General features: G+C 41.8%; 2 protein-coding genes across 3 annotated transcripts in view; one reads left to right on the top strand and one right to left on the bottom strand.

Moving 5' to 3' along the window:
• Nucleotides 1–25,748, bottom strand: part of LOC107983594 (uncharacterized) — an 83,830-nt gene that overhangs the window by 29,288 nt on the left and 28,794 nt on the right. Inside the window, exon 1 of one of the 2 annotated variants that reach the window (XR_010003766.1) lies at nt 5,700–5,803. The exons of the other annotated variant lie outside the window; for it this stretch is intronic. The gene's annotated coding sequence lies outside the window, so the exon portion shown is untranslated. Of the gene's footprint in view, nt 1–5,699; nt 5,804–25,748 lie in introns of those variants that run through there. 2 annotated transcript variants of the gene reach the window in all.
• Nucleotides 5,924–20,547, top strand: LOC103281017 (cystatin). Its single transcript, XM_008121635.3, has 3 exons — nt 5,924–6,271; nt 10,973–11,101; nt 19,468–20,547. Exons 1-3 carry the CDS (start codon nt 6,044–6,046, stop codon nt 19,555–19,557), a joined length of 447 nt encoding a protein of 148 aa, XP_008119842.2. The 5' UTR covers nt 5,924–6,043; the 3' UTR covers nt 19,558–20,547.

A 25,748-nucleotide genomic window follows, 5' to 3' on the forward strand; every position in this document is an offset into this window, starting at 1 on the left:
TCTCCCCTGAGTGGATTCTTTGATGGTAACGCAGCTTTCCACCGTGACTGAAGCTCTCTCCACATTCAATGCACTTATATGGCTTCTTCCCTGTGTGGGTCCTTTGATGGGCATGCAAAAAGTCACTCCGAGTAAAACTCTTTCCACATTCCATGCATTTATACAGCTTCTCCTCTGTGTGGGTCCTTAGATGAAAATGCAGATTTTCACTCTGACAGAAGCTTATTCCACATTTTATGCATTTATATGGTTTCTCCCCTGTGTGGATCCTTTGATGGCGAAGCAGATATACATTTCTACTGAAACATTTTCCACATTCCACGCATTTATATGGTTTCTCCCCTGTGTGGGTCCTTTGATGGGAACGCAGACAGTGACTCTGACTAAAGCTCTTTCCACATTCCATGCATTCATATGGTTTTTCTCCTGTGTGGGTCCTTTTATGAGTACGCAGGTCTCCACTCTGATAGAAGGTCTTTCCACATTCCATGCATTTATATGGCTTCTCCCCTGTGTGGATCCTTTGATGGCAACGCAGACCTCCACTCTGACTGAAACTCTTTCCACATTCTACGCATTTATATGGCTTCTTCCCTTTGTGGGATTTGGGATGGGAATGTAGAGGATATTCCATGGTTTGTAATTTATGATTCAAATGCTATGTCAGAAGTTCACAAAATAAACTCTCAACGGAACAGGAATTCAGATTTTTCTGTAGCCTCTCTGGTTCCTTTCCCAAATCTCCCTTTTTACGTCACAACCTTGCTTTCCCCCTTCATGTTGGACTTGGGCATCCCTATGGCAAAGCTGTCATAAGATTTTTTTCACAAGATTTTTTCAGGATGTACCTGTGTAATGAAAAAAAGGAAAATCTCATCAGGGGTTGAGCACAGAAATATATCATTAGGCATCAAGGCTGGGAGCCAAGAGAACAGGTGGCCCACTTGGGAAGAGCTCACTGCCCGGTGAGAAATCTTTTAACCCAATAAAATAGTTAAAATAAGTTCAGCTATGGAACTGACCACCACAAGCAACAGCTGCCAATTTGGATGGGATTTTAAAGAATAAATTAATGTAGATGAAGTCAGTAGCCAGTGACTGTGTTGTCTGTGTGCCTTCAAGTCCTTTCCGATTTATGGCAAAGTCAATGTACAGACTCCATTGCCCAGAGATGACTCTACGGCCCACATGGGAGGCCCAGCTCCTCCCTCAGAGCCAGTCGCTAAAACAGCCTAAAGACAGTGCCAAGACATTTGGATATTTCAAAAACAACAGTTAAGGCAGAAACACAATACTTTCCTAGTCAGGGAGATTTTGATAAAATTCCAAATTTCTGCAATTTCTTAGGCATTTAGAGCTGCGGAACAAAGAAAAGCAACATCCATTTTATTTAAGGGGCATTCCTGCATTTTGGGTGTTCACAAACATAATTTGAGATTATCCTCAGTAAAGGAATTTCTGGATTGTGAATACCGCAGCGCATATTTAAGGCTTGCTGGAACAATGCCTTTCCGAAGGGAGGCATTCACCACCACCTTCACCCACTCGGCCAATCCCCCTCTGGCTTCTCTCACCAGCCAGGATGGGCAAAGGTCTAGGATCCATGTGGTAGCCCTCGCCTCTCCAAGCACCTTGTCCACATCCTCGAGCTCGACCAACTGAAATGAATCCATCAAAATAGGACAAGAAGGTGCTCGTGTTATATCCTCGGAAGCTGCCATTAATATGGTATCAAAGCTGGAGTGGATCAGAGCAACTTTGTCCGCAAAGAACTGAAAAATGCTTCACAGCGGGCTGCCGAGTTGTCAGGGATCCCATCTTGAAAGATGGGATTCAACAATCCTCTAACAACTTGGAACAGCTCCGCCGGACAGTTCTTTGCGGATGCAATATTAACTGCAAAGAAAACATTCTTAGCAGCATCTATTGCCGCAGCGTATGCCTTTAAATAAAGGCATAGCCGTGCTTGGTCTGATTCGTTCTGCTTCGAACGCCACACGCGCTCTAGACTCCTCTTCTTTTGCTTCATCGCTGCCAACTCCTTGGTAAACCAAGGAGATGGTTTAGCTCGGGTACTCGAGAGGGGACGTTCCAGAGCAATCGCGTCTATTGCCCTGGTCGCCTCCCCATTCCAAAGAGAGACCAGGGCATCGACAGGATCACAAACAACATTGTATTAAAGTCACTTCAAAGTTACAAAGAATCCAGTCATGTCAAGACTTTATACTGTGGCAATATCCATCCAGAAATGCATAGATTTCTTCCCTCACAAGAGACTTTATAGTGGCAACAAGAGGAAAAGAGATCCATTTTGTCTATTAATAAAGTATTTTGATTCACCAAATACAGTCTCCGATCTGTGCTTCATGCTATGGTACCTTCCAGTTCATTTAGTTAAGCATGGAGGCAGAACAGGGAGTTAAAGTTCATCTGCATCCAGAGAAACAGTGACCACCACCGACAATGGACCAGGACCAAACTTGGCAGAGAAGCCCCATGACCAACAGAACACACTGCAGAAGTTTGGGGAAAGGGGAGTTATAGTTCACCTGCATCCAGAGAAACAGTGACCACCACCGACAATGGACCAGGACCAAATTTGGCAGAGAAGCCCCATGACCAACTGAACATACTGCAGGGGGTTGGGAATTGGCCTTGATTTTGGAAGCTGTAGTTCACCTGCATCCAAAAAGCACTGAACTCAGCCAATGATGGATCTGGACCAAACTTGGCATAAAGACTCAACCTGGCCTACTGTGAATACTAACAGATGTTTTGGGAAGATTGTCCCAGGAATCTGGGAGTTGTAGTTTACCCTCATCCAGAGAGAAGTGCAGCCAGACGATGACCAGCCAATGACAGATCTGGACCAAACTTGGTGCACAGACCCAAAATGGCTGACTCTGAATACTGGCAGGGTTTGGGGAGGACTGACCCATAATTCTGGGAATTGTAGTTCACCCACACCAAGCTGAGAATACCTAACATCCAAAAACAAACAATGCCTTTTTCAAATAACCCAGGCATCACCTGGTCCCCAAGCTGGTAAGACAATATGGTACAATAATACAATAATAATATTGTAATAGAATAATACTAATGTATTAAATATAATTATGTACTACTGATACTATATAATAATATGTAATAATAGACTGTTTTATTATTGTATATTTTAAGTTACAATGTTTTTTATTGTGAGCCGCTTTGAGTCTCCATATAATGGAGGAAGGTAGGGAGAAACATCTATTTCTGTTTAATTGACTATTCTAAAGCCTTTGACTGTGTGGATCATAATAAATTGAGGCAAATTATTGGTGGTACGGGGAAAGCAAGTCACCTTGTCTGTCTCCTGATGAATCTGTATAACGACAAGTAGCTACAGTCAGAGTAGACCATGGAACAACAGACTGATTCAAGATTGGGGAAGGAGTACGGCAGGTCTGTATCCTCTCACCCTACCTATTCAACTTGTATGCAGAACACATCATGCGTTGTGTGGGGCTTGATGAATCCAAGACTGGAGTTTAAATTGCTGGAAGAAACATTAAAAACCTTAGACATGCAGATTTTTTTTTTCCGTGTCAGGAGCAATTGGCTGTCTGCAAGGACGTTGCCCAGGGGACGCCCGGATGTTTTGATGTTTTACCATCCTTGTGAGAGGCTTCTCTCATGTCCCCGCATGGAGCTGGAGCTAATAGAGGGAGCTCATCCGTGCTCTCCCCGGGTGGGATTCGAACCTGGCAGCCTTCAGGTTGGCAACCCAACCTTCAAGTCACAAGGCTTTTATCCCCTAGACCACTGGAGGCTCCATATGCAGATGATACCACTTTGACGGCTTAAAGCAAGGAGGAGCTGAGGAGCATTAGAACCAAGGTGAAAGTGCAAAAGCTGGGTTGCAGTTAAACATCAAGAAAACCAAGATTATGGCAACCAGACTGATTGATGACTGGAAAATAGAGGGAGAAAATGTGGAGGCAGTGACAGACTTTATATTTCTAGGTGCAAAGATTACTGCAGATGGAGACTGCAGCCAGGAAAACAGAACACGTTTCCTTCTTGGGAGGAGAGCAATGGCCAACCTCAATAAAATAGTGAAGAGCAGAGACATCACACTGGCAACAAAGGTCCGCATAGTTAAAGTAATGGTATTCCCCATAGTAACCTATGGATGTGAGAGCTGGACCATAAGAAAGGCTGAGCGAAGGAAGAGACGCTTTTGAAGGAAATTTCTGAGAGTGCCTTGGACCACAAGAAGATCCAATCAGTCCATCCTCCAGGAAATAATGTCCGGCTGCTCACTGGAGGTAAGGATATTAGAGGCAAAGTTGAAGTACTTTAGCCACATCATGAGAAGACAGGAAAGCTTAGAGAAAAGAATGGTGCTGAGGAAAATGGTAGGAAAAAGGAAGAGGGGTCGGCCAAGGGCAAGATGGATGGATGGTATCCTTGAAGTGACTGGCTTGACCTTGAAGGAGCTAGGGATGGCCAGGGCCGACAGGGAGCTTTGGCGTGGGCTGGTCCATGATGAGGTCACGAAGAGTCGGAAGCGATTAAAATAATAAAAAACACAACAACATTGAGAAATAAAGCAAGATATAAATAAATAAATAAGTCAATCACTGAGGGTATCTGCATCAAGGTAGCCTGGTTGTTATTGTCTGGAGGCATCCTTTGTTTACACTTCCAAGCCAAGGCCTCTCTCTCTCTCTCAATCTGGCCCCGCAAAGAACCAGGAAGGTGACCCCTTTCTTTCTCCCCATTTATTTATTTATTTATTTTATTTGCTACATTTATATGCCTAGGATTGCACCTTTCATTGGCTCACTGATGATTGTTTTTATGCTTTTATAATTTCATGATGTTTTAAACTGCTGATTGATTATCCTGTTTTATGTAATTGATGTATGTGTTTTTAATTTGATTATTTTATGATGTTATGATATTGATTGGGCTTGTCCCCATATAAGCTGCTCCAGGTCTCCTTGGGGAGACAGAAGCAGGATAAAAAAATAAAGTTGTTGTTATTATTATTATTATTATTATATCCCACTTGTCTCACCCCGAAGGGGACTCAGGGTGGCTTACAAGTTATATGTACGTACAATATATTATATTATTAGCATAACACAATTTAAGTATTATATATTACTATATTGTACTATACCATTATACTGCAATATTATTAGTAATATTACATGTAATATATAATACAATTATAATAGTGTATTATTATCATCATCATTATTATATTGTATTACAGTAGAGTCTCACTTATCCAACCTTCTCTTATCCAACATTCTGTATTATCCAACGCAGTCTGCTTTTTAGTAGTCAATGTTTTTGTAGTCAATGTTTTCAATACATTGCAATGTTTTGCTGCTAAATTCGTAAATACACATAATTACTACATAACGTTACCATGTATTGAACTGCTTTTTCTGTCAATTTGTTGTGAAACATGATGTTTTGGTGCTTAATTTGCAAAATCATAACGTAATTTGATACTTAATAGGCATTTCCTAAATCCCTCCTTATTATCCAACATTTTCGCTTATGCAACGTTCTGCCGGCCCGTTTACGTTGGATAAGTGAGACTCTACTACAAATTATATCCCATAATATCCCCCAAAAGACACACAGAGACACCCCGCAGAGAAAAGAGCGGCTAGGTCCAATATTCTCTCCTTCTGCCTTACCTCAACTTCTCTCAAATGACTTCCTTTTCCTGTTCTAAAACACTTTCCTCGCCCCGCCTCCGGAAATGACATAGTGCCTGAAGAAAAAAAAAACCCGGTGGGCGTGGCCGACCAGCAAAGGGGCGCGGTCTCCCGTCATTCCATCCGGGTCTATTATACTGTGGCTTCCTTGTTCTGTTTTGTTTTATTTGACGGCCCGTTTTGATTGGTCACGGTTTCCACGAGCCCCCCCTTTCCTCGGCACGGCCAGCGCTGTGATTGGACGGCTTGGCCCGAGGGGGCGTGGCTTGGGGACTTACACCTGCGTCCCAGCGCGCGCCCCTTCATTCGTTCTCGGACCAGCCATGTCGCTCTTTCGGCAACAGAGCTTCCTCTTCCTTTCCTGGGCGCTGCTTGTTCTGGCAGCAGCGGAGGAGGTTTCCCAGCCGGGCTTCGTCGGAGGATGGCGGGACCGCTCCGTCTCCGACCCCGAAGTGATGAAAGCGGCGGCGTTCGCCGTCCAAGCCTACAACGAAGCCAGCAACAGCCGCATGTATTTCAAGGGGCAGCGGATCCTGGAGGCCAAGAGTCAGGTGGGGCCCTCGAAGGCATCTAACCTGACCCCACCCCGCCCTTGGGAACAAAAAAAAGATGTGAATTGCTTTGGGTCTTTATCATTGTTATTATATTAGGATATAGTAATATAATATTATTCGGATATAACGATTATAGTGTAATATAATTATTCTAAGATAGAGTTAATGGTTTCCCCCTGACGTTAAGTCCAGTCATGTCTGACTCGGGGTTGGTGCTCATCTCCATTTCTAAGCTGAAGAGCTGGCGTTGTCCGGAGACACCTCCAAGGTCATGTGGCAAGCATGACTGCATGGAGCACCATTACCTTCCTGCCAGAGCGGTACCTATTGATCTACTCACATTGACATGTTTTCGAACTGCTAGATTGGCAGAAGCTGGAACTAACAGTGGGCGCTCACTCCGCTCCCGGGATTTGAACCTGCAACCTTTCGGTCTGCAAGTTCAGCAGCTCAGTGCTTTAACACACTTTGCCACTGGGGCGAATGTTATGCTATATTATTATAGTATATAATAATATTTATTATTATTATTATTATTATATAATATACTATACTATATTATTATTATAGTATATAATAATATAGAATAATTATATTACATTATTATTATTATAGTATTTTATATTATATTATTATAGTATAGAATGATATAGTAATACAGATAATATATAATGATGAAATCTAAAGCAGTTGTTAATATTTTTGTAGTATTGCAATTATTATATAATACTGATGTTGATGGTATAGGATATTATTTAGTAATATTATTATATAATAATGATGAGATTCAAAGCAGTTGTTGTATTATAATTTACTTATTTATTGTTTCATAAGTGAACCGAGGGTACAGTTGTATTTAAAAACACAAACAGAGTTTAAAAACTTGGCATTATTCTAAATGTCCTTTGACAAGAAGCTGGCCACTTGGAGTGCCTTTGGTGTGGCTGTGAGAAGGTTCTCCCTTGTGCATGTGGCAGGGCGCATTGTACTAGGTGGTCTGTGGTTTGCTCTTCTCCACACTCGAAAGTCGTGGACTCCACTTTGTGGCCTCATTTCCTAAGGTTGACTCTGCATCTTGTGGTGACGGAGCGCAGTCTGTTCAGTGCCTTCCAAGTCGCCCAGTCTTCTGTGTGCCCAGGAGGGAATCTCTCATTCGGTATCAGCCATGGTTTGAGGTTCCGGGTTTTAACCTGCCACTTTTGGACTCTCGCTTGCTGAGGTGTTCCTGTGAGTATCTGTGTAGATTTTAGAAAACTATTTCTTGATTTAAGACGTTGGCGTGCTGGCTGATATCTGAACACGGGATGGGCCAGAGATGTCACTGCCTTGGTCCTTTCATTGCTGGCTGCTACTGGCTAAACAGTATAATTTTTCTTGAGTGGTGTGTGGTGTAGACATCCTGTGATACTGCGGCATGACTCATTAAGAGCCACATTCACTGTTTTAACGTGGTGAGATGTATTCCACACTGGGCATGTGTACTCAACAGCAGAGTAGCAAAGCGCAAGGGCAGATGTCTTCACTGTATCTGGTTGTGATCACCAGGTTGTGCCAGCCAGCTTTCGTATGATATTATTTCTAGCACCCACGTTTCGCTTGATATTCAAGCAGTGCTTCTTACAAGTCACAGCACGGTCCACAGTAATTATCAGGTATTTGGGTATGCTGCAATGCTCCAGTGGGATTCCTTCCTAGGTAATCCTCAGAGATCAAAATGCTTGTCTGTTATTAAGATGAAAAGCACACGCCTGCATTCTAGATGGATTAGGGATCAGCGGGTTTTCCCTGTCATAGGCAGTAAGAGCACCTAAAGCTTCGGAAATGTTCAACCATTTCAAAGCTCCTTGCTTGGGCGGCGATGGCACGATCATCAGCATAGATCAGTGGTTCTCAACCTGTGGGTCCCCAGACATTTTCTCCTTCAACTCCCAAAAATCGTAAAAGCTGGTCAACTGGCTGGGATTTCTGGGAATTGTCGGCCAAAACAGCTGGGGACCCACAGGTTGAGATCCATTGCCATAGATGAATATCTCTGTCCCTTCTGGCAGTGGCTGGTCATTTGTGTAAATGCTAAATATTGATGGAGTAAGTATGCTCCCCTGAGGGAAGCCGTTCTTCTGTTTTCGCCATCTGCTTCTCTGACCCTGGAATTCAACAAAAAGGCTTCTGTTGTGTAGCAGATTTCCTATGAAGCGGGTGAGGTGGTAGTCCTTTGTGATATTATGAGTTTTTCTCAGGAGAAGGCGATGATTTACAGCAGGGGTCTTCAAACTTTTTAAGTGGAGGGCCAATTCACAGTCCCTCAGACTGTTGGGGGGCCGGACTATGATGAAAAAGTCAAAAAATTAAGATTGTTTTTGTGTGCCTTAATGTCATTTCAGACTTAGGTCAACCATAACATAAGACCAAAGAGACCTCCAAAGACCATCTAGATGGTATCATAAGACCATCAATAAGGAAAGGGACCCTCAAAGGCCATCTAGATGATCTCATCAGGCCATCAGAAGACCATAGATAAGGAAAGGGACTCTCAAAGGCCATCTAGACGGTCTCATAGGACCATAGGTAAGGAAAGCGACCTCCAAAAGCCATCTAGATGGTCTCATAAGGCCGTAGCTAAGCAAAGAGACCTTCAAAGACCATCTAGACAATCTCATAAGACCATAGGTAAGCAAAGAGACCTCCAAAAACCAGGTAGACTGAGGTCAACCCTAAGTCTAAAGTTTAGGACAGGGGCCAGGTAAATGACCTTGGAGGGCCACATCTGGCCCATGGGCCTTAGTTTGGGGACCCCTGATTTACAGTGTCATAGGCTGCTGACAGGTCTATGAAGACAGCTCCTGGAATCTGCTGCCTTTCAAAACCATCTTCTATGTTCTGAGTCAGATTCAGCACTTGTGATGTGCAGCTTTTGCCTTTCCTGAAGTCTATTATTTCCATAATTCTATGCAGAATAAGTCTCTCCAGAACTTTGTAAAGATGGCGCAACAAGGAGATTAGTCTATAGCTTTTGGGATCATTACAGCCTTTGCCTGGTTTCAGGATGGCTCTGACTCTTACATTCCTCCAGATTTTGGGGATCGGACAGGATGCAGTGCAGTTGTTCCTCAGCTTCAGCAGGCAGCACCTTGCTTTTGGGCCAAAGCAATGATAGCACTGGGATCCATCCAGTCTACGCAGGAACACGCAATTAAAGCACTCCAGAAAGATACCAGTCTCATCATTGTTTAATGCTCTGCGAAGCAGAAAAGTCTACCACACTTTACATAGTCTGTAATCCATAAGAGGTGAAAGGGGACCACAAAGGTCATCCAGTCCAGCCCCATTACACTCCCAAAGGAGCCATAGTCTTCCTCAAGAGGACCTCCTGTCCAGTATTTATGTATTTTATTTTGTTCTGTTGTAATTACTTGGGCTTGACCCCATGTTAGCCTCCCTGATTTCCTTCGGGGAGATGGAGGCAGGGTACAAAAATAAAGTTATTATTATTTACGTCTATCCTGTCCCTTCTCTGCCTTCTTTTCTCCAAGCTAAACATATCCGGCTCCCAAGCAGCTTCTCAGAAGGATTCATCGTTTCAAGACCCTATCTTGTTTGTACCTTGGGAAATAATCCTGTGTGTGGTTCTGGCCCCACAATTCAAGAAGAATGTGTACAAGCTGGGAAGTGTCTAGGGAAGGGCAACCAAAAGGGTCCCCAAGTTAGGAACAAGATAGGTTCTGTAGGTTTGTTCATAAGTTGAATTTGTATTTAATTCAGAACAAGTGCATTTTGAAGTAACTTCAGCCATATACACACACACACACACACACATTCATATACATATACACATATATCTTTGTATAGCATAGGGAAGAGTTGACACCCTTGTGGTATTTCTTTTGCTGTCTGTGCACAGGCATCCTCAGATGTTGTGCACAACCTCTGAGGATGCCTGCCATAGATGTGGGCAAAACGTCAGGAGAGAATGCTTCTGGAACATGGCCATACAGCCCGGAAAACACACAGGAACCCCATGTCTCCCATTTCCTGTTATCTCACCCCCATTCTTAACTAGGAGTCATTTGTAAGTTGGATGCTTGTGATTTGGGGACTGCCCGCATAGTGTTCTCAAACCAGGTGTCACTCATCCATATCCTGTATTCCTTCCTTCAGTCTAGATACTATATTCCTATTGATGCATCATTGGCACATCACACGGTTGACTCATATTCAGCTTGTGATCCCTTTCCTTACGTTGTTGGCTCATCTCAGTTTGTTCCAACTCATCAATACTCTTCTTGAACTGGATATAGGATTATTCACTTCACTTCACTTTATTTCTTAATTAGTCGCTCTCCACCAGAGTGCTCCAAGCGACTTACAATTTAAAATATCATTCCACAACATAAAAACATTCAACATAAAAACATTCAACAGTGACTTTTGGCAAATTAGATCTGATTTACTTATGTCAGGTGAGGCCAGACATAAGAGTCAAGCTATGACTTCACTGTGTTCTCTGGGATTGCGTTGGCATTTCTTTTTGCCCTTTCATCACACTATGACTCATACTGACCCTGTGGTCCATTACATGCTTCTCTGTTGAAGTTTGGGATTGTAGGCACCATGAGGCGGGAAAATGGTTCTGCCATTCATTTTGCAAAATGTTAAGCAAAGCAACGGCATCAATATCTTTCTCTCTGTTTCTTCCCCAAGGTTGTGGCAGGAATTAAATACTTCCTGACCGTGGAAATGGTGAGCACAATGTGTGAAAAGAAAGGCGGGTCTGGTCTGGAGAAAGTTGACCTGGATCACTGCAAGATGCCTCCGGAGGGAGAGCAGAAGGTGAGAGAGCCTCTGGACATTTCTATTCCTTGTAAATCCGCTCTGGGTTTTAGCCCAAACACTGGGGCTCCCAGTAGAATCTTATTTTAGAGGCAAGAACTAGCAAAACCACCTCTGAATATTCTGTCAAAAGAGAACTCCAATCTAAAGATCCAAAGGGCACCAGATCCCATCTGATTGTAGATGCTAAGCAGGGTCAGCCCTGGTTAGGACTTGGATGGGAGACTCTATTCCGGAGGAAAGTACTAATCAAACCACTTATGAGTGTTCCTAGCCTAAGAAAAACCATGAAATTCCTTCTAGATCTAGTCTGGTTTTGGAAGCTAAGCAGGATCAGCCCTGGTTGCCTCTTGAATGGGAGATGGCCCACAAATATCTCTGACATTAGCTCTATTCCAAAGGAAGCAACTGGCAAAACCACCTCTTGAGTATTCCTGGCCTTAAGTAAAGCCCTGATCCTAAATACTCTAAAGGCACCAACCTGATTGTCTCTGATCTTGGAAGCTAAGCAGGGTCAGCCCTGGATAGCACTTGCATGAGAGATTGTCAAGGTGATATTTTGAAGGAAGAAACTGGCAAAATCCTCTCTGAGTATCCTTTGCATAAGAAAAATGCTATGCAATTGATTGGGGAGGGGCACAGACCATAGGGGACTTGCAAGGGAAATAAAGATTAAGGAAAATTTGGTTTAGCAACTGGGAAAGATTCTTCACAGTTTGGTCTAAAATACAGACTGTGATCCAACATGGATCCCATGAGGTTGTTATTGGATTTGTGTCCTTGAACTATATTTTATTCTCTGGCTAAGAAACGGTAGAAGCCATTTTCTGAGCTTTTGTGGCCAGGATACAAAAATGGTCAGGCTTCAAACTCAGTTCCCATAAAAACCCCCAAGTTTTGGCTGCCCCATCTGTTTACAGGTCATGGCGTTCCCTTTCGCCCACTAAATACATAGAGAAGCAAGCTGCCCTTATTAAAGTAAATTTCCAAATGCAGCGGCCCACCCAGTTCTGCTCTGCCTTTGCACAAAACTTGGAGCCTGCCGGTGTTTGTTTTGGATTGCGAGTCCCATCATCTTTGACCTTGCTGGGTGGGGTTTATGGGAGACGCAGCGCTCGATGGGGACTCCCGTTGCAGTGGAGTGTTGAATCTGTTTGGGGTTATAGTTCAACCCTGTGAGATCACAAAGGGCTAGTCCGTCACCTGGCAACAGCCTTTGTGATACAGATAGACTTTGATTTTGAGACAGATATATATACACATGCATATAATATCTAGAATAGTCTATAACTAGGAGGTAAGCCTGCCTTCTTTCAATCTTGAAGGAGCTGAATATTATAAGTTTTACATCTACTCTGCTTCCTTTTCCAACAGACCCCTCTTGTCACTAGAATCTGCCTCCTCTTTTGCCTCCAATTTTTAATAAGTATTTTCAAGTGCATTAAGATATATATAAAGTATATATATATATTGTGTTGTTGAAGACTTTCATGGCCGGAAACACTGAGTTGCTGTGAGTTTTCTGGGCTGTATGGCCATGTTCCAGAGGCATTCTTTCCTGATGTTTCACCTGCATTTAAGGCAGAGTTTGTGAGGTCTGTTGAAAACTAAGTAAGTGAGGTTTATATATCTGTGGAACTCTTGTCTGCTTGAGGCAAGTGTGAATGTTGCAATTGGCTACCTTGAACAGCCTTGCAGCTTCAAAGCCTGGCTGCTTTCTGCTTGAGGGACAGTAAATAAAGAACAACACTCAGAAAAAAGAGGAATTCCAGGCATGAAACAATCAGAACTCAAAAATGCAGGTGTCTATAATCTACAGAGAAATGTAAAAAAAGGAAAGTATGGTATATAGTATGTAAGTACTGTTGGTGATGTAATATTATCTTCTATATAAACAACTTTTAGTGGCACTTGTTATACAAGCTGCAATAATATTACATCACCAACAGTACTTACATACTATATACCATACTTTCCTTTTTTTACGTTTCTCCATGAAACAATCAGAGCCAGCTAACACCTCCCAAAAAGGTTTCCACCAGGCAGGAATTAGCCAGACTTTGAAGCCGCAAGGCTATTTAATGCTAATCAAGCTGGCCAATTGCAACATTCACATTTGCCTCAAGCAAGTTTCTCCCACCCTGGACATTCCTCACTTGCCTGGTTTCCAATATACCTCACAACCTCTGAGGATGCCTGCCATAGATGTGGGTGAAACGTCAGGAGAGAATGCTTCTGGAACATGGTCATGCAGCCCAGAAAGCTCACAGCAACCCATATATAATATATGTATATATAAAGATAGATAGGTATAGAAAATCATAGAAAGGAAGCACGTAGCAAGGAAAAGGTAATTAGTAACATCCGCCTTGTCCTTTGGCCCAAATATATAAAATAAATTTTGTAAGGATTTTCGAATGCATTAAAAGATGCACTAAGAAATTAATGAAAAAAATGAACCAAAAGAAATCCAATAGGATAATACGGTATATACTTGATCTCCAAATATCATACATTTCTGTAACTCTGAGGTACGTGGCTGATGGGCGTTGTTCCAAAATGTGACATGCCAAGGACACACCTGTTTAGTTTATTTTACAAAGTACCTGTCTTTAACAGTCTTGGTTATTTCCTTCCGTAAACCTTTTAACATTTACACTGGATCACATAAAATAACAAAACCTATCAGAGGAGTTGATGAGCTATAAAATAGGCCCTTGTTTTTATTTTATTTTTTGGTTTACGTGGCACGAACTTGCAACTTGGGAATGCCACGTTGGCACCTGTTAGGCAGGTGAGTCTTTCTTCGTAGGCCAGAAAAAATAATTTGTTGCATAATACCCAAATGAGTCTTGGCAAGAATATTTTAAGATGCTCCTTCCCATCTTTAAAGGTGAGTCATGATAGCGGCAGTACAGGTAGATCTGGCTAATGAATTCATTGAGGACCCAAACAACTACCGTACCCGTCAGCCTGACATGGATAGCAGGAAAGATTCTGGAGCAGATCATTAAGGAGGCAATCAATTAGGAAGGAATGCTAATACACCTTATTTATATCCTGCTCTACAACCAATCTAGAAGCTAAAATTAACAACAACAGAGCAATTTAAACTAATAGTCCTGTGAAAACAATCCAAGTATATATCGCCATTTAACCAGCCATTCCTGTGGATGATGGTTTCCAATGTAGTCTAGCCATTCTCAAAGGCTTGCTTAAAAAGCCAAGTTTTTAGCTCCGTCCTGAAGATTAACAGTAGAGTAGTTTCAGAATAAGAATGCCATACAAATACACAGAACAAAGGTAAAGGCTTCCCCTTTATCTCCGGCTTTCTGGAGGCGATGCTCAACTCTGGCCAGGGGAAGGCGCTCTTGTTCCATTTCCAAGCTGACACCTCCTCATCATGTTGCCGGCATGGCTGCATGGGCACTTTTATTAACTTCCCGCCGAAGCGGTACCTATTGATCTACCCACATTTGTATGTTTTCAAACTGCTAGGTTGGCAGAAGCTAGGGCTAACAGTGGGGGCTTACCCCAATCTGCAGCTTTGAACTGCCAACCCTTTAGGTCAGCAGATTCAACAGTTCAATGGTTTAACCCAGGGGTCCCCAAACTATGGCCCGCAGGCCACATACAGCCCCTTGAAACCATTTATCCGGCCCCCATGGTGGTAGTGCCCAGGGCGTGCTTCCCAATGGTATGCTTGTGCTTTTTATCATGGTATTTTACTTACTTACTTATTTATTAAGGGCTGCTTTGCTTGTGCTTTGGGTGCACAAAGGCAGAAGGAGGTTGGGCTAAATGGCCCAAGGGGTCTCTTCCAACTCAATTTATTATGATTATTATAATTATTATTAACATTGAGGCTGGGTGGCCATCTGTCAGGGGGGCTTTGCTTGTGCTTTTGGTGCACAAAGGCAGAAGGGGGTTGGACTAAATGGCCCAAGGGCCAACCATTATTATTATTATTATTATTATTATTGACACAACAACATTGTATGACACAGCAAACAAGATAGATATGCTGGATTTCGTATCACAAAATCACAAGTCGAACACTTACCAAGCGTTTAGGACTGTGTGATGTATTTTCGGATGATGCACGCAGATCCCAGTAGGGTGGCCTTGTGCAGTTGGCAGATCGTAATTTTGTCAGTGCCTATTGTGAGAGTTCTCACTGCTAACTTGCATTCAGCTTGTGAGACACTGAGACTGTTGTTGAGCCAGGTTTCACCCATCCCATATCTGGGCATTACATTGTCATTGCTTAAGTGTAGTACGGTACATTTCTCCCATTTGACATTCATTTTGTTAGTTTTGGCCCACTCTTTAAGCTGTTAAAACCGTGTTGGATCCGGATCCTGTCCTTCGGGGTATTAGCTGTCCCTCCCAATTTGCCTCTGTTTGTAGTCTGTCTGTGCGATTTTCTTACAGCAGCTGAGGATATGATCAATGGTTTCGTCGGTTTCCTTGCACAGTCTGCGTTTTGGGTCATCAGCTGATGATGATGATGATGATTATTATTATTATTATTGCTCAGTGGCCAACTATGTTCTGGCCCTCCAAAGGTCTGAGGGACAGTGAACTGGCCCCCTGTTTAAAAAGTTTGGTTTAACCCGTTAACCCTGGTTTAACCCGTTGCCCCACCGCAGATTACTAATGCTGTGATTACTAAAAGTCAACATGGATTTCTCAAAAACAAGTAATGTCAGATTAACCTTACTGCTTTTTGAGATTGTGTTCCAAGCTTGGTAGATAACAGGAATGCTGTAAATGCGGCATATCTCAAATCTCAGTAAAGCCTTTGATAAAGTTCCCCATGACCATTCACACAGGGGAAACTAGTCCAATGTAGGCTAGGCAATGCTACTGTTAGGTGGATTAGGACTTGGTTGGCTGGCGGAGCCCATAGGATGCTTCCCAATGCCTCCTCTTCACCCTGGAGAGAAGAGACCGGAAGGTTGCCACAGGGGGCCTTTCAGGACTATTCAACTTCATTTTCAATTAGTTGGACCACGAAATAAAAGGCACACTTGTGGATGACATCAAATTGAGAGGGACAGCTAATACCCTGGAGGACAGGATCCAGATCCAACACTGTCTTAACAGATTAAAGAGTGGGCCAAAACTAACAAAATGAATGTCAACTGGGAGAAATGTACCATACTATACTTAAGCAATGACAACGTGATGCCCAGATATGGGATGGGTGAAACTTGGCTCGACAACAGTCTCAGTGTCTCATAAGCTGCCTGTAAGTCAGCAGTGTGAACTCTCACAACCCGAGGATATTTGGGAACTCATTTGTGAACGTAAGCCAGCTTTGCGATGCTGCAAAGAAGAAGGTGAAGGCAGTTCTTAGCCTGCAGTAAAAAGTCTCAGGGAACCCTTGATCCCAAATCCCCAATAACAACCCAACCAAATCCCAAATCATTGTTGTTTGATTGATGTTTTTTATGATGTTTTGATTCTACTGGTTTTTATTGTTTTTACTATATTTTATTGTTTATGTCTTTAACTATGTCTCTTTGTACCTTGTTTATACTGGACTTGGTCCCCATGTAAGCCGCCCCGAATCCCTTTGGGGAGATGGTGGTGGGATATAAGAATAAAGTTGTTATTATTATTATTAATAACTAATAATAAATAATTAATACTAAAAATAAAATTATTATTATTATTATTATTAGTAGTAGTAGTAGTAGTAGTATTGGTTTAAAGTTGTTGCACCTACAGACCAAAAGTGTATTTTTCTCAGTTAAAATCAATCACTGGAGCTGCGGATGTCGAGGAGCTCATTGTGAGCCAGCTTTGTGATGCTGCAGCAAACAAAGCAAACACAATCTTCGCCTGTATTAATAGAATCTGTTTCAAATTAAGGGAAGCAATAGTCCTAGTATATTCTAGGTCAAGTTTTAGTTTTGAATAGCCCAGGCATGGGAAAATTTTTGGCTCTCCAGGTGTTTTGGACTTCAGCTCCCACAATTCCTAACAGCCTACCAGCTGTTAGGAATTGTGGGAGTTGAAGTCCAAAACACCTGGAGAGCCAAAATTTTGCCCATGCCTAGAATAGCCGCAACCGATTTTTGTGTTAGAAATTTAATGGGATAAAGCAATTCAGGGGAGAATGTCCAACCAGTCAAAGTCAGGGTATGTTGGAAAATATTTAACTTTGTTTTGCATTCCAATTAGCCCACGCAGATGTAACTTCCCTGCCTTGTTTTTCCAGTGATCTAAATACTTGGGGTGAGGCGTGACATGCCTTGAAATGACTATGTGTTGGCGCAAGAAGCCCAAAGCTGGTTTCGTATGCTTGGGGGAACCTAACCCTATACTTCAGTTTTCCAACCTAGCATTGTTTATATATATATATGGGGCAACACTTATTCCCAAAATCATGGTCTAAGCAAGCAGGTGTTCCTTTAGTGCTCCTGCTTGTGAATAGCATACAATTTTGTTTTTTTTTCCCCCCTTTAAAAAGTGTTCCCAAAATTCAAAGCTGTTGGGAAGCCAGATTCCTATCACTTGCTATTTCTCAACCAAAGGTTGCTCGCCAATTTTATGATCATCACTAATATATATACCAGGCAAGGGCAAAGTTGGTCTGTTCAAGTGTTTTGGACTTCAACTCCCACCATTCCTGACAGCCTCAGGCCCTTTCCTTTTCCCCCACAGCTGCTTAAGCGGCTGAGGGGGAAAAGGAAGGGGCCTGAGGCTGTCAGGAATGGTGGGAGTTGAAGTCCAAAACACCTGAACGGACCAACTTTGCCCATGCATGATCTTGGCTTTCCAAGGCCTATGTAACAGCATTTCTATACTTGTAGCAAATTTGGGGAGAGTGTCTTCAAAATGATTCAATTGTGGTTTGTGATTGTCTTAACAAACCATGGTTTGCAGTTGCATCATAACAGCATTTGCATCAATGAGTTGCCATTGTCAAATAACAACAACTACTATTACTACTACTACTACTACTACTTTATTTTTATACCCCACCTCCATCTCACTGAAGGGACTTGGGGCAGCTTACATGGGGCCAAGCCCAGGTGGTTACAATAATTTAAAATAAAACACATCCAAGTAAAAGCAGATCCAATAAAACATAATAAAATCACATCAAAAATAAACATGGATAGTTAAAAAACCTAAGCAAGCTCATAAAATTGAATTGGGCCAATGAAAGTGAGGAATGTAAGCTAGAAAAAGAAGTAGATAACCCGGACTATTGGTAAGGGGCTTGGGATGAGGTAAACATAGGCGCTATTTCCAGCTGAAGGAGTAGAATAAAGTGCAACAGATATGTTACTGATCACCAGAGCAATCTAACAAATTATGATTCATTGTGATTATTTGCTGTTGCCTAACAAGCCAAGGTTTGGAGCAATGGTTTGCAATTACCTAACAGACAATTATTTGCATGAAATCTAATGGTGGTTTGCCATTGTCTGTAACAGTTGCCTGAAACATCATGGCTTATAATGATGGTCTTACATTGCCTAACAATCACGGTTTGTGGTGAAGGTTTGTCACCTTCTGACAAACAATGGCTTGCTGTTGCCTAGCAAACCATGCATCATAATGATGATTTGCCATTGCCCAACAAAGCATGGTTTGCTACTGCCTAAGAAAACCAATGTCTTGTAATAATGGTTTGCAGTTGCCTAATAAATAATGGTTCACATTTTCTTTGGAAACCATGGCTTATTAGCAGGTGAGTTAATTCCACAAACAACAAACTAGCATGTCGTCAGAAAGGGATCTGTCCAATTGAGCAGAAGAATGAGAGTGAATATTGGTTGCTATACACCAACTTGAAGCAATTGGCTAGGTGTTTTGACTCCAAAGGCCTCTTTGGCCTCCGTTAACAGAATTTTGAACAGAGCAAATGCAAGTGATGGATTTACTGCCTACAGAACAAACCCTATGAGGAGCGGCTTGAAGAGCTGTGCATGTTTAGCCTGCAGAAGAGAAGGCTGGCAAGAGACATGATGATGGCCATGTATAAATATGTGAAGGGAAGTCATAGGGAGGAGGGAGAAGGCTTATTTTCTGTTGCCCTGGAGACTAGGATGCAGAACAATGACTTCAAACTACAGAAAAAGAGATTCCACCTGAACATTAGGAAGAACTTCCTCACTATGAGAGCTGTTCAGCAGTGGAACTCTCTGCCCTGAACTGTTGTGGAGGCTCCTTCTTTGGAGCCTTTAAAGCAAAAGTTGGATGGCCATCTGTCAGGGGTGCTTTGAATGCGATTTTCCTGCTTCTTGGCAGAATGGGGTTGGACTGGATGGCCCGTGAGGTCTCTTCCAACTCTATGATTCTCTGATTCATCCTGGCTCTGTTTCCTCTTGTCTCTCTTTTCACAGAAACAAGTCTGCAACTTCCAGGTCTGGTCCCGTCCTTGGCTGCAGGATACGCAGTTGCTGCACATGAGTTGCTCGGAGATGACTTCCTAAGGGAATGCCCAAGACGGATCTGCTCCAACCCGCTTTATGAATCACTGCTAGCGTAGTTTAGGAGGAGAGGTTGCCAGAATCCGCACTGGCGGCCGGGCTTAGGTGGGCTGCCTTCTGCAGGCAAGCAAGTGCGCTCTTTGCACTCCTTTGTGCAGAACAGAATCAGAGAAGGAATCCGGTTTTACCTCATTGGTGAAAATACTGGGCTATGCCACTGAAGTGTATCAAATTCATCCGTGCTTAAATTGCAATTTTCCAGGACTTTCCCATTATGCACTGGCCCAGTTATTGTGAGTGGAACACAATGCTTCTCCATAAAATTACGAGAGTAGTCCCGTTTTGTCCCAACAGCATGGATACTGGGCTATGCCATTGAATTGCATCCAATTCATTCAATGTTTAAATGGCATTTTTCCCAGAATCTTGAAATTATGCCAAATGGTTCCATGCTTCTCCATAAATTTTCATGTCATCCTCCCACCTTGGAAGAAATGCATACTAGTAGGGAGGATATGTATGTATGTATGTATATATATGTATGTGTGTGTGTGTGTGTGTGTGTGTGTGTATATGTGTGTGTGTGTGTGTGTGTGTGTGTGTGTGTGTGTTATATATATATATATATAAAAGCAGCTGGCTCAGAGAAGGAAATGAAGGTAAGTCCTTATATGGCTGACAATTCTCCCTTCTCTTCTCTGCAAAACTATGGCTGGTTGCTTTTTCATCCTCTAAATTGGAAAACCTTGGAGCAATTTGGATGGGTGCAAAAACCTATAAAATAGCCCATCCTAAAAAAAAGAAAAGAAAAGAAAAATTGGATTCTTTTAAATGCATACATGCCCCTAGTAGGATCATGTTGCAAAATTTGTATGGGTTGGAGGAGATCTGCAACCAAGATCCCCCTATTTTGATTTTTTTCTTGCACATGGCTTCTTCACATCTTCCTGATTTGTCTGTCTTTCCTTGCAAATAAAGAGATTTTAATTCCTCCTTTTGCTGTGCTGACTGTTTGAAAAGTCTTAAAGGAACCAGTGTGGCTACAAAGTATTATTATTATTATTATTATTATTATTATTATTATTATTATTGACACAAAGACATAGTATGACACAGCAAAGAAGATCTATATGCTGGATTTCGTATCACAAAATCACAAGTCGAACACTTCCCAAGTGTTTAGGACTCTGAAGTATTTTCGGATGATGCGTGCAGATCCCAGTAAGGCGAGCTTTTGCAGTTCAATTATTATTATTATTTGTTTGTTTGTTGCCTCATGGTAAGTCACTTTCCCAGTAGGTAGCACTATGCATGACGATTTTTGCTCCTGGGTTATAAATCTCATTTCCTAATTGGTTCTGGCATAAAAGATTGGAAAAACTGTATTAAACTTCAAAAACAAACTTTGTTTTTGTGGGAGGGACATCCTGCAGTGCTTTTTAATGAATATTCAATGAATATTTCAAAGTGTTTCAACAAATTCAGCATAGTTTGTGTCAGCCACAAAAATGAAGTTCCTGGAGTAGAACAACTATTTTCAAAGTAAGTACTGCACAATTAAACAGGAATAACACTTTCAAACCAGAAACAGAAGGAGCCCCTGCTGGCACAGTGGGTTAAACCCTTGTGCTGGCAGGACTGCTGACTTGAAGGTTGGGTTGCTGACCTGAAGGTTGCCGGTTCAAATGCAACCTGGGGAGAGAGTGGATGAGCTCCCTCTGTCAGCTCCAGCTCCATGCGGGGACATAAGAGAAGCTTTCCACAAGGATGGTAAAAACATTTTTTTAAAAATCCGGGCGTCCCCTGGGCAACATTCTTGCAATTGGCCAATTTGCTCACACCAGAAGTGACTTGCAGTTTCTCAAGTCACTCCTCACACACACACACACACACACACACACACAAACCAGAAACAGGAAAGTTTTCAAATTTTGTTAAATAATGTAATTGTTTCAGTCTGTGCACTGCCCTCTTGTGGTTGCATCTAAGTGCACTATATTTACATTTCTATAATAAGGCAATAGCTACCGGTAATTGTTTATGTATACACTGCCCTCTAATGGGTGTATCAGGATGCTACATGCATATTTATTATTTGGGGAGGAAATAATGTAGGAGTCAGCCCTATAAATAGGAGCCCGCAGTGACACAGTGGGTTAAATCTTGTGCCAGCAGGACTGATGACTTGAAGGTTGGGTTGCTGACCTGAACGTTTCCAGTTCGAATCCAACCCGGGGAGAGCATGGATGAGCTCCCTCTATCAGCTCCAGCTCTATGCAGGGACATGAGAGAAGCCTCCCACAAGGATGGTAAAAACATCAAAACATCTGGGCATCCCCTGGGCAACGTCTTTGTAGACAACCAATTCTCTCACACCAGAAGTGACTTGCAGTTTCTCAAGTCACTCCTGACACGAAAAAGCCCTATAAACATACACACAAATACTTAGAGATTATTATAATTTATACCCTGCATTCCTCTCTTAAACAAGACTCAAAAGCGGCTCACAACATTAACAAATAATGCAATTTAAAACCTCAAACATCTAAGTCTAGCTCAATGCAGGAGTGGCATTTGTTGCTTTTGCCTCCAGCATAGCTGGGGGGGGGGGGGGGGGGGGATGATGGGAATTGGGGTGTAGAAATGAAGATGTCTGCTGATACCCATCCAGATATTAACACTCACTTTTACAAAGTTGTCACAGGTCTGTTATTTTGGGACCCCGTGTCCAGAATCCTCCTGGTTCTTAATATTTGTGTTGGATTCAAGAAGCAAACAAACACAGCAAATGAGTGCCAAGCGGAACAGGGAAGAAGCCAGCATTTAAATCGCAGGAGATTAATGTTGTCAGATACAGAAAGTGCCAAAGTCCGTATTTGCTAAAGGAAGAGGTGTTAAAAAAGAAAGTATTTCATTAATAGCATTTGGAAATCAATTCAAATATCCGATGCCAAAAAATGCTAGAGATTGGGTTCAAACACATGATGGGAATGCAGTATCAGCACAGCAATTTTGGGAAAGGGTTTTAAAAAGCCATAACGGAACTAACAACTTATTTTATTATATTCTATGTTAATATTTTATCATTTTGATTTTATACCATATTTTATATGTTTCTATCTTGTACTTGTATTATGTTTTATTATTTATACTACATTAGAGTCATAGAATAATAGAGTTGGAGGAGACCAACAAAACCATCTCGTCCGACCCCCTACCATGCAGGAAAAACACACAAAGTAAATAAATATATGATTTAATTAAAAGTATTTATTATTAATATGATTTTAAAATTGTTGCATATAATTATTTTAACTATTATTATTTAATAATAATATTAATAATAATTAGTAATACTTTTTGCCCCACATTTTCCCCAATATTAGGGACTCAATCTGGATAACAATAAGTATAAAATATTACAATTTACACATTTAAAAAGATAGCCACTTGAAGCCTAACCCTGCCAAGACACAAGTGTGTGTTTTGCACCTATGGACCGGGCAGTGGCGCAGCTGCAATAAATCACTACTGACCAAGAGGTCATGAGTTTGAAGACAGCCCAGGTCAAAGTAAGTTCCCGACCATTAATAGTCTAGCTTGCTGTTGACCTATGCAGCCGAAAGACAGTTGCATCTGTTGAGTAGGAATTTAGGTACTGCTTTATGCGGGGAAGCTAATTTAACTAATTCACGACACTATAAAATCTTCAGCAGCGTACGGAAGAATGAGGAAATACTCCATCAAGGACTCGGTGTCACAGTGGATGATGAAGCAGCTGCTCCCCCTGTGGCTGAAATTGAGCATACCCTCACGAAAGCTGGAATGTTGAATTGCCTCTGTGTCTGTCTATATATGTTGTATGTCTAATGGCAATGAATGTTTGTCATGTATGTGCATTGTGGTCCGCCCTGAGTCCCCTTCAAGGTGAGAAGGGTGGAATATAAATACTGTAAATAAAATAAAATAAATAACCGTGAAGCCAATAGGAAATTAAAAGTTTCCTGGGAAGGCCAAGAGCTCAAACACCGTTCCCATCCTAAATATCTCGGCCTCACCTTTGATTGAACACTAACATTTCGGAAATACTGTATGAACACCAAGCACGAAGTAGCTGCACGCAATAACATCCTGCGGAAACTTACTGGCAGCGTATCGGGTGCAGACCCAAAATTAATAAGAACATCAGCCCTGGCCTTGTCTTACTCGACCTCTGAGTACGCCTGTCCTGTCTCGCACAAGTCATTCCATACAAAGGAGGTGAATATAGCACTGAACGAAACATGCGGAATCATCACAGGATGCCTCAAAAATACTCTATAAGCATATAGACTTTATAAGCTAGCTGGCATCCCCCCCACCATGTGTGACAGGAAGTTGTTGCTAAATGTGAGAGAAATAAGATCAAACACTATGAAAGCCATCCACTGCATAACTATAAGCCTCCTCCCAGTAGACTCAAATCAAGGAAAAGCTTTACGAGAACTACCACCCTTCTTAATGTGATATTAAAACCATAGAACAAATTAAAATTTTTATGATCAAGTTTAAATATATTGAGGTGGGAACATCTGACTTGCATGACAACAAAGAGTTGGACGTCCTGCGAGAGCAACCAATGAGTTTCACAGGCAAAAGTTGACAGATTGATTCAGGACGATTGTTGTATCACTCCGAGAAAAATTTCAAGCATAATTGGCATTTCACAAGAATGTGCGGGTCACCTTATTGCTTTACTTGGCTATTGGAAGATCTGTGCACGATGGGTCCTGTGAGACGCCGGTTGCAGAAACAGAGTGTCTAATTCTTCCGCAATGGCTTCAGAAAACTTGTTCATCGTTGGCAGAAATGTATCCAATTTTATGGTGATTATGTGGAAAAGTAAATAGTGGTTGTTAAAGAGCACATTCTTACGATTATTTTTGCGTTTGATTTATTAAAATATTCCCATCCAAACCCAAGTAATGAAGGTGGAGGCATTACTTTTCATTCAACCCTCGTATATTTCATACATAGCACAAAGGTCATTTTAGGCACAATTTTGCCTGAATTTTGTGCATGAAAGCAAGCACAAATACAATATTGTAAGCACCAGTAAAGTATTAGAAGCACAAAGGTTGCGTCTTCCTTCTCCAAAATGCCTGGGACTAGAAGTGTTTTGGAACATTTCATATAAGCCTATTGAGATTTCTTCGAGACAGAACCCAATCTAAACACGAAATCCATTTAAGTCTTGTGTCTATACTTTATTGGTATGTATAGCCTGAAGGTCATTTGAAATTAGTTTATAATAGAACAAGGTTTATATGCATTGAATTATTAGAAAAGCAAGGGTGCCATTCTCTCAGCTCTCGAAATGGAAATTTTTGGAATATTTTGGATTGCAGATGCTCAGCTTGAAACACAATGACTTCTGCACTACATGAAGATACCCACAAGATGGCGCTGAGTCCATTGACAAAATGTTCATTACCTTCATTGCTCTTAAATACACAAAATGCTTTTGACACGAAATAAATAAATAAAATTGCTCTTAAATACACAGCAGGGAGTTTGGATCCTTCTTTAGAACTGGGTATATCATATAATAAGATCCATATTGGATAATATTATTATATTCTCATACTAGCTCATCTACCCAGCGTTGGCCAAGTATGCGTTTTTCTGATGGGATCATTCATAAAATCATAAAGTATTTCCAATACATTGTGTTGTCGAAGGCTTTAATGGCCGGGATCACAGGGTTGTTGTATGTCTTTCGGGCTGTGTGGCCATGTTCCAGAAGCATTATCTCCTGATGTTTCGCCACATCTATGGCAGGCATCCTCAGAGGTTGTCACCTCACAACCTCTGAGGATGCCTGCCATAGATGTGGGCGAAACGTCAGGAGAGAATGCTTCAGGAACATGGCCACACAGCCCGAAAGACATACAACAACCCTATTTCCAATACATATCAGTTGAGAGTGCATCCCTGAGCAATGCTGGACGCAGAAGCTAGTTATTAATAGATGGTTGCCTGGAGTGACTTTTAAATAAATGCTGAAATCGTGACCACGAGCAAGTCACGCTTTCTTGGCTTTGAGTCACACTCTCTCAACCTGTGTTCTTGCCTCCCCTTTTAAAATACATTTGAATGTATTGATTGCTTTCTTGACTGGCGAAGAAGTGCTCATTCTCATGTGGCTATTTTAT

This window comes from Anolis carolinensis, chromosome 2 (assembly GCF_035594765.1).
Source record: "Anolis carolinensis isolate JA03-04 chromosome 2, rAnoCar3.1.pri, whole genome shotgun sequence".
Lineage (NCBI taxonomy): Eukaryota > Metazoa > Chordata > Lepidosauria > Squamata > Dactyloidae > Anolis > Anolis carolinensis.

Bases quoted from the DNA above. Each gene is read 5' to 3' on its own strand.
- LOC103281017 (XM_008121635.3), top strand. From the start codon at position 6,044: ATGTCGCTCTTTCGGCAACAGAGCTTCCTCTTCCTTTCCTGGGCGCTG. The intron at 6,272-10,972 runs GTGGGGCCCTCG...TTCTTCCCCAAG, and splicing joins TCCTGGAGGCCAAGAGTCAG to GTTGTGGCAGGAATTAAATA. The intron at 11,102-19,467 runs GTGAGAGAGCCT...CTCTTTTCACAG, and splicing joins CTCCGGAGGGAGAGCAGAAG to AAACAAGTCTGCAACTTCCA.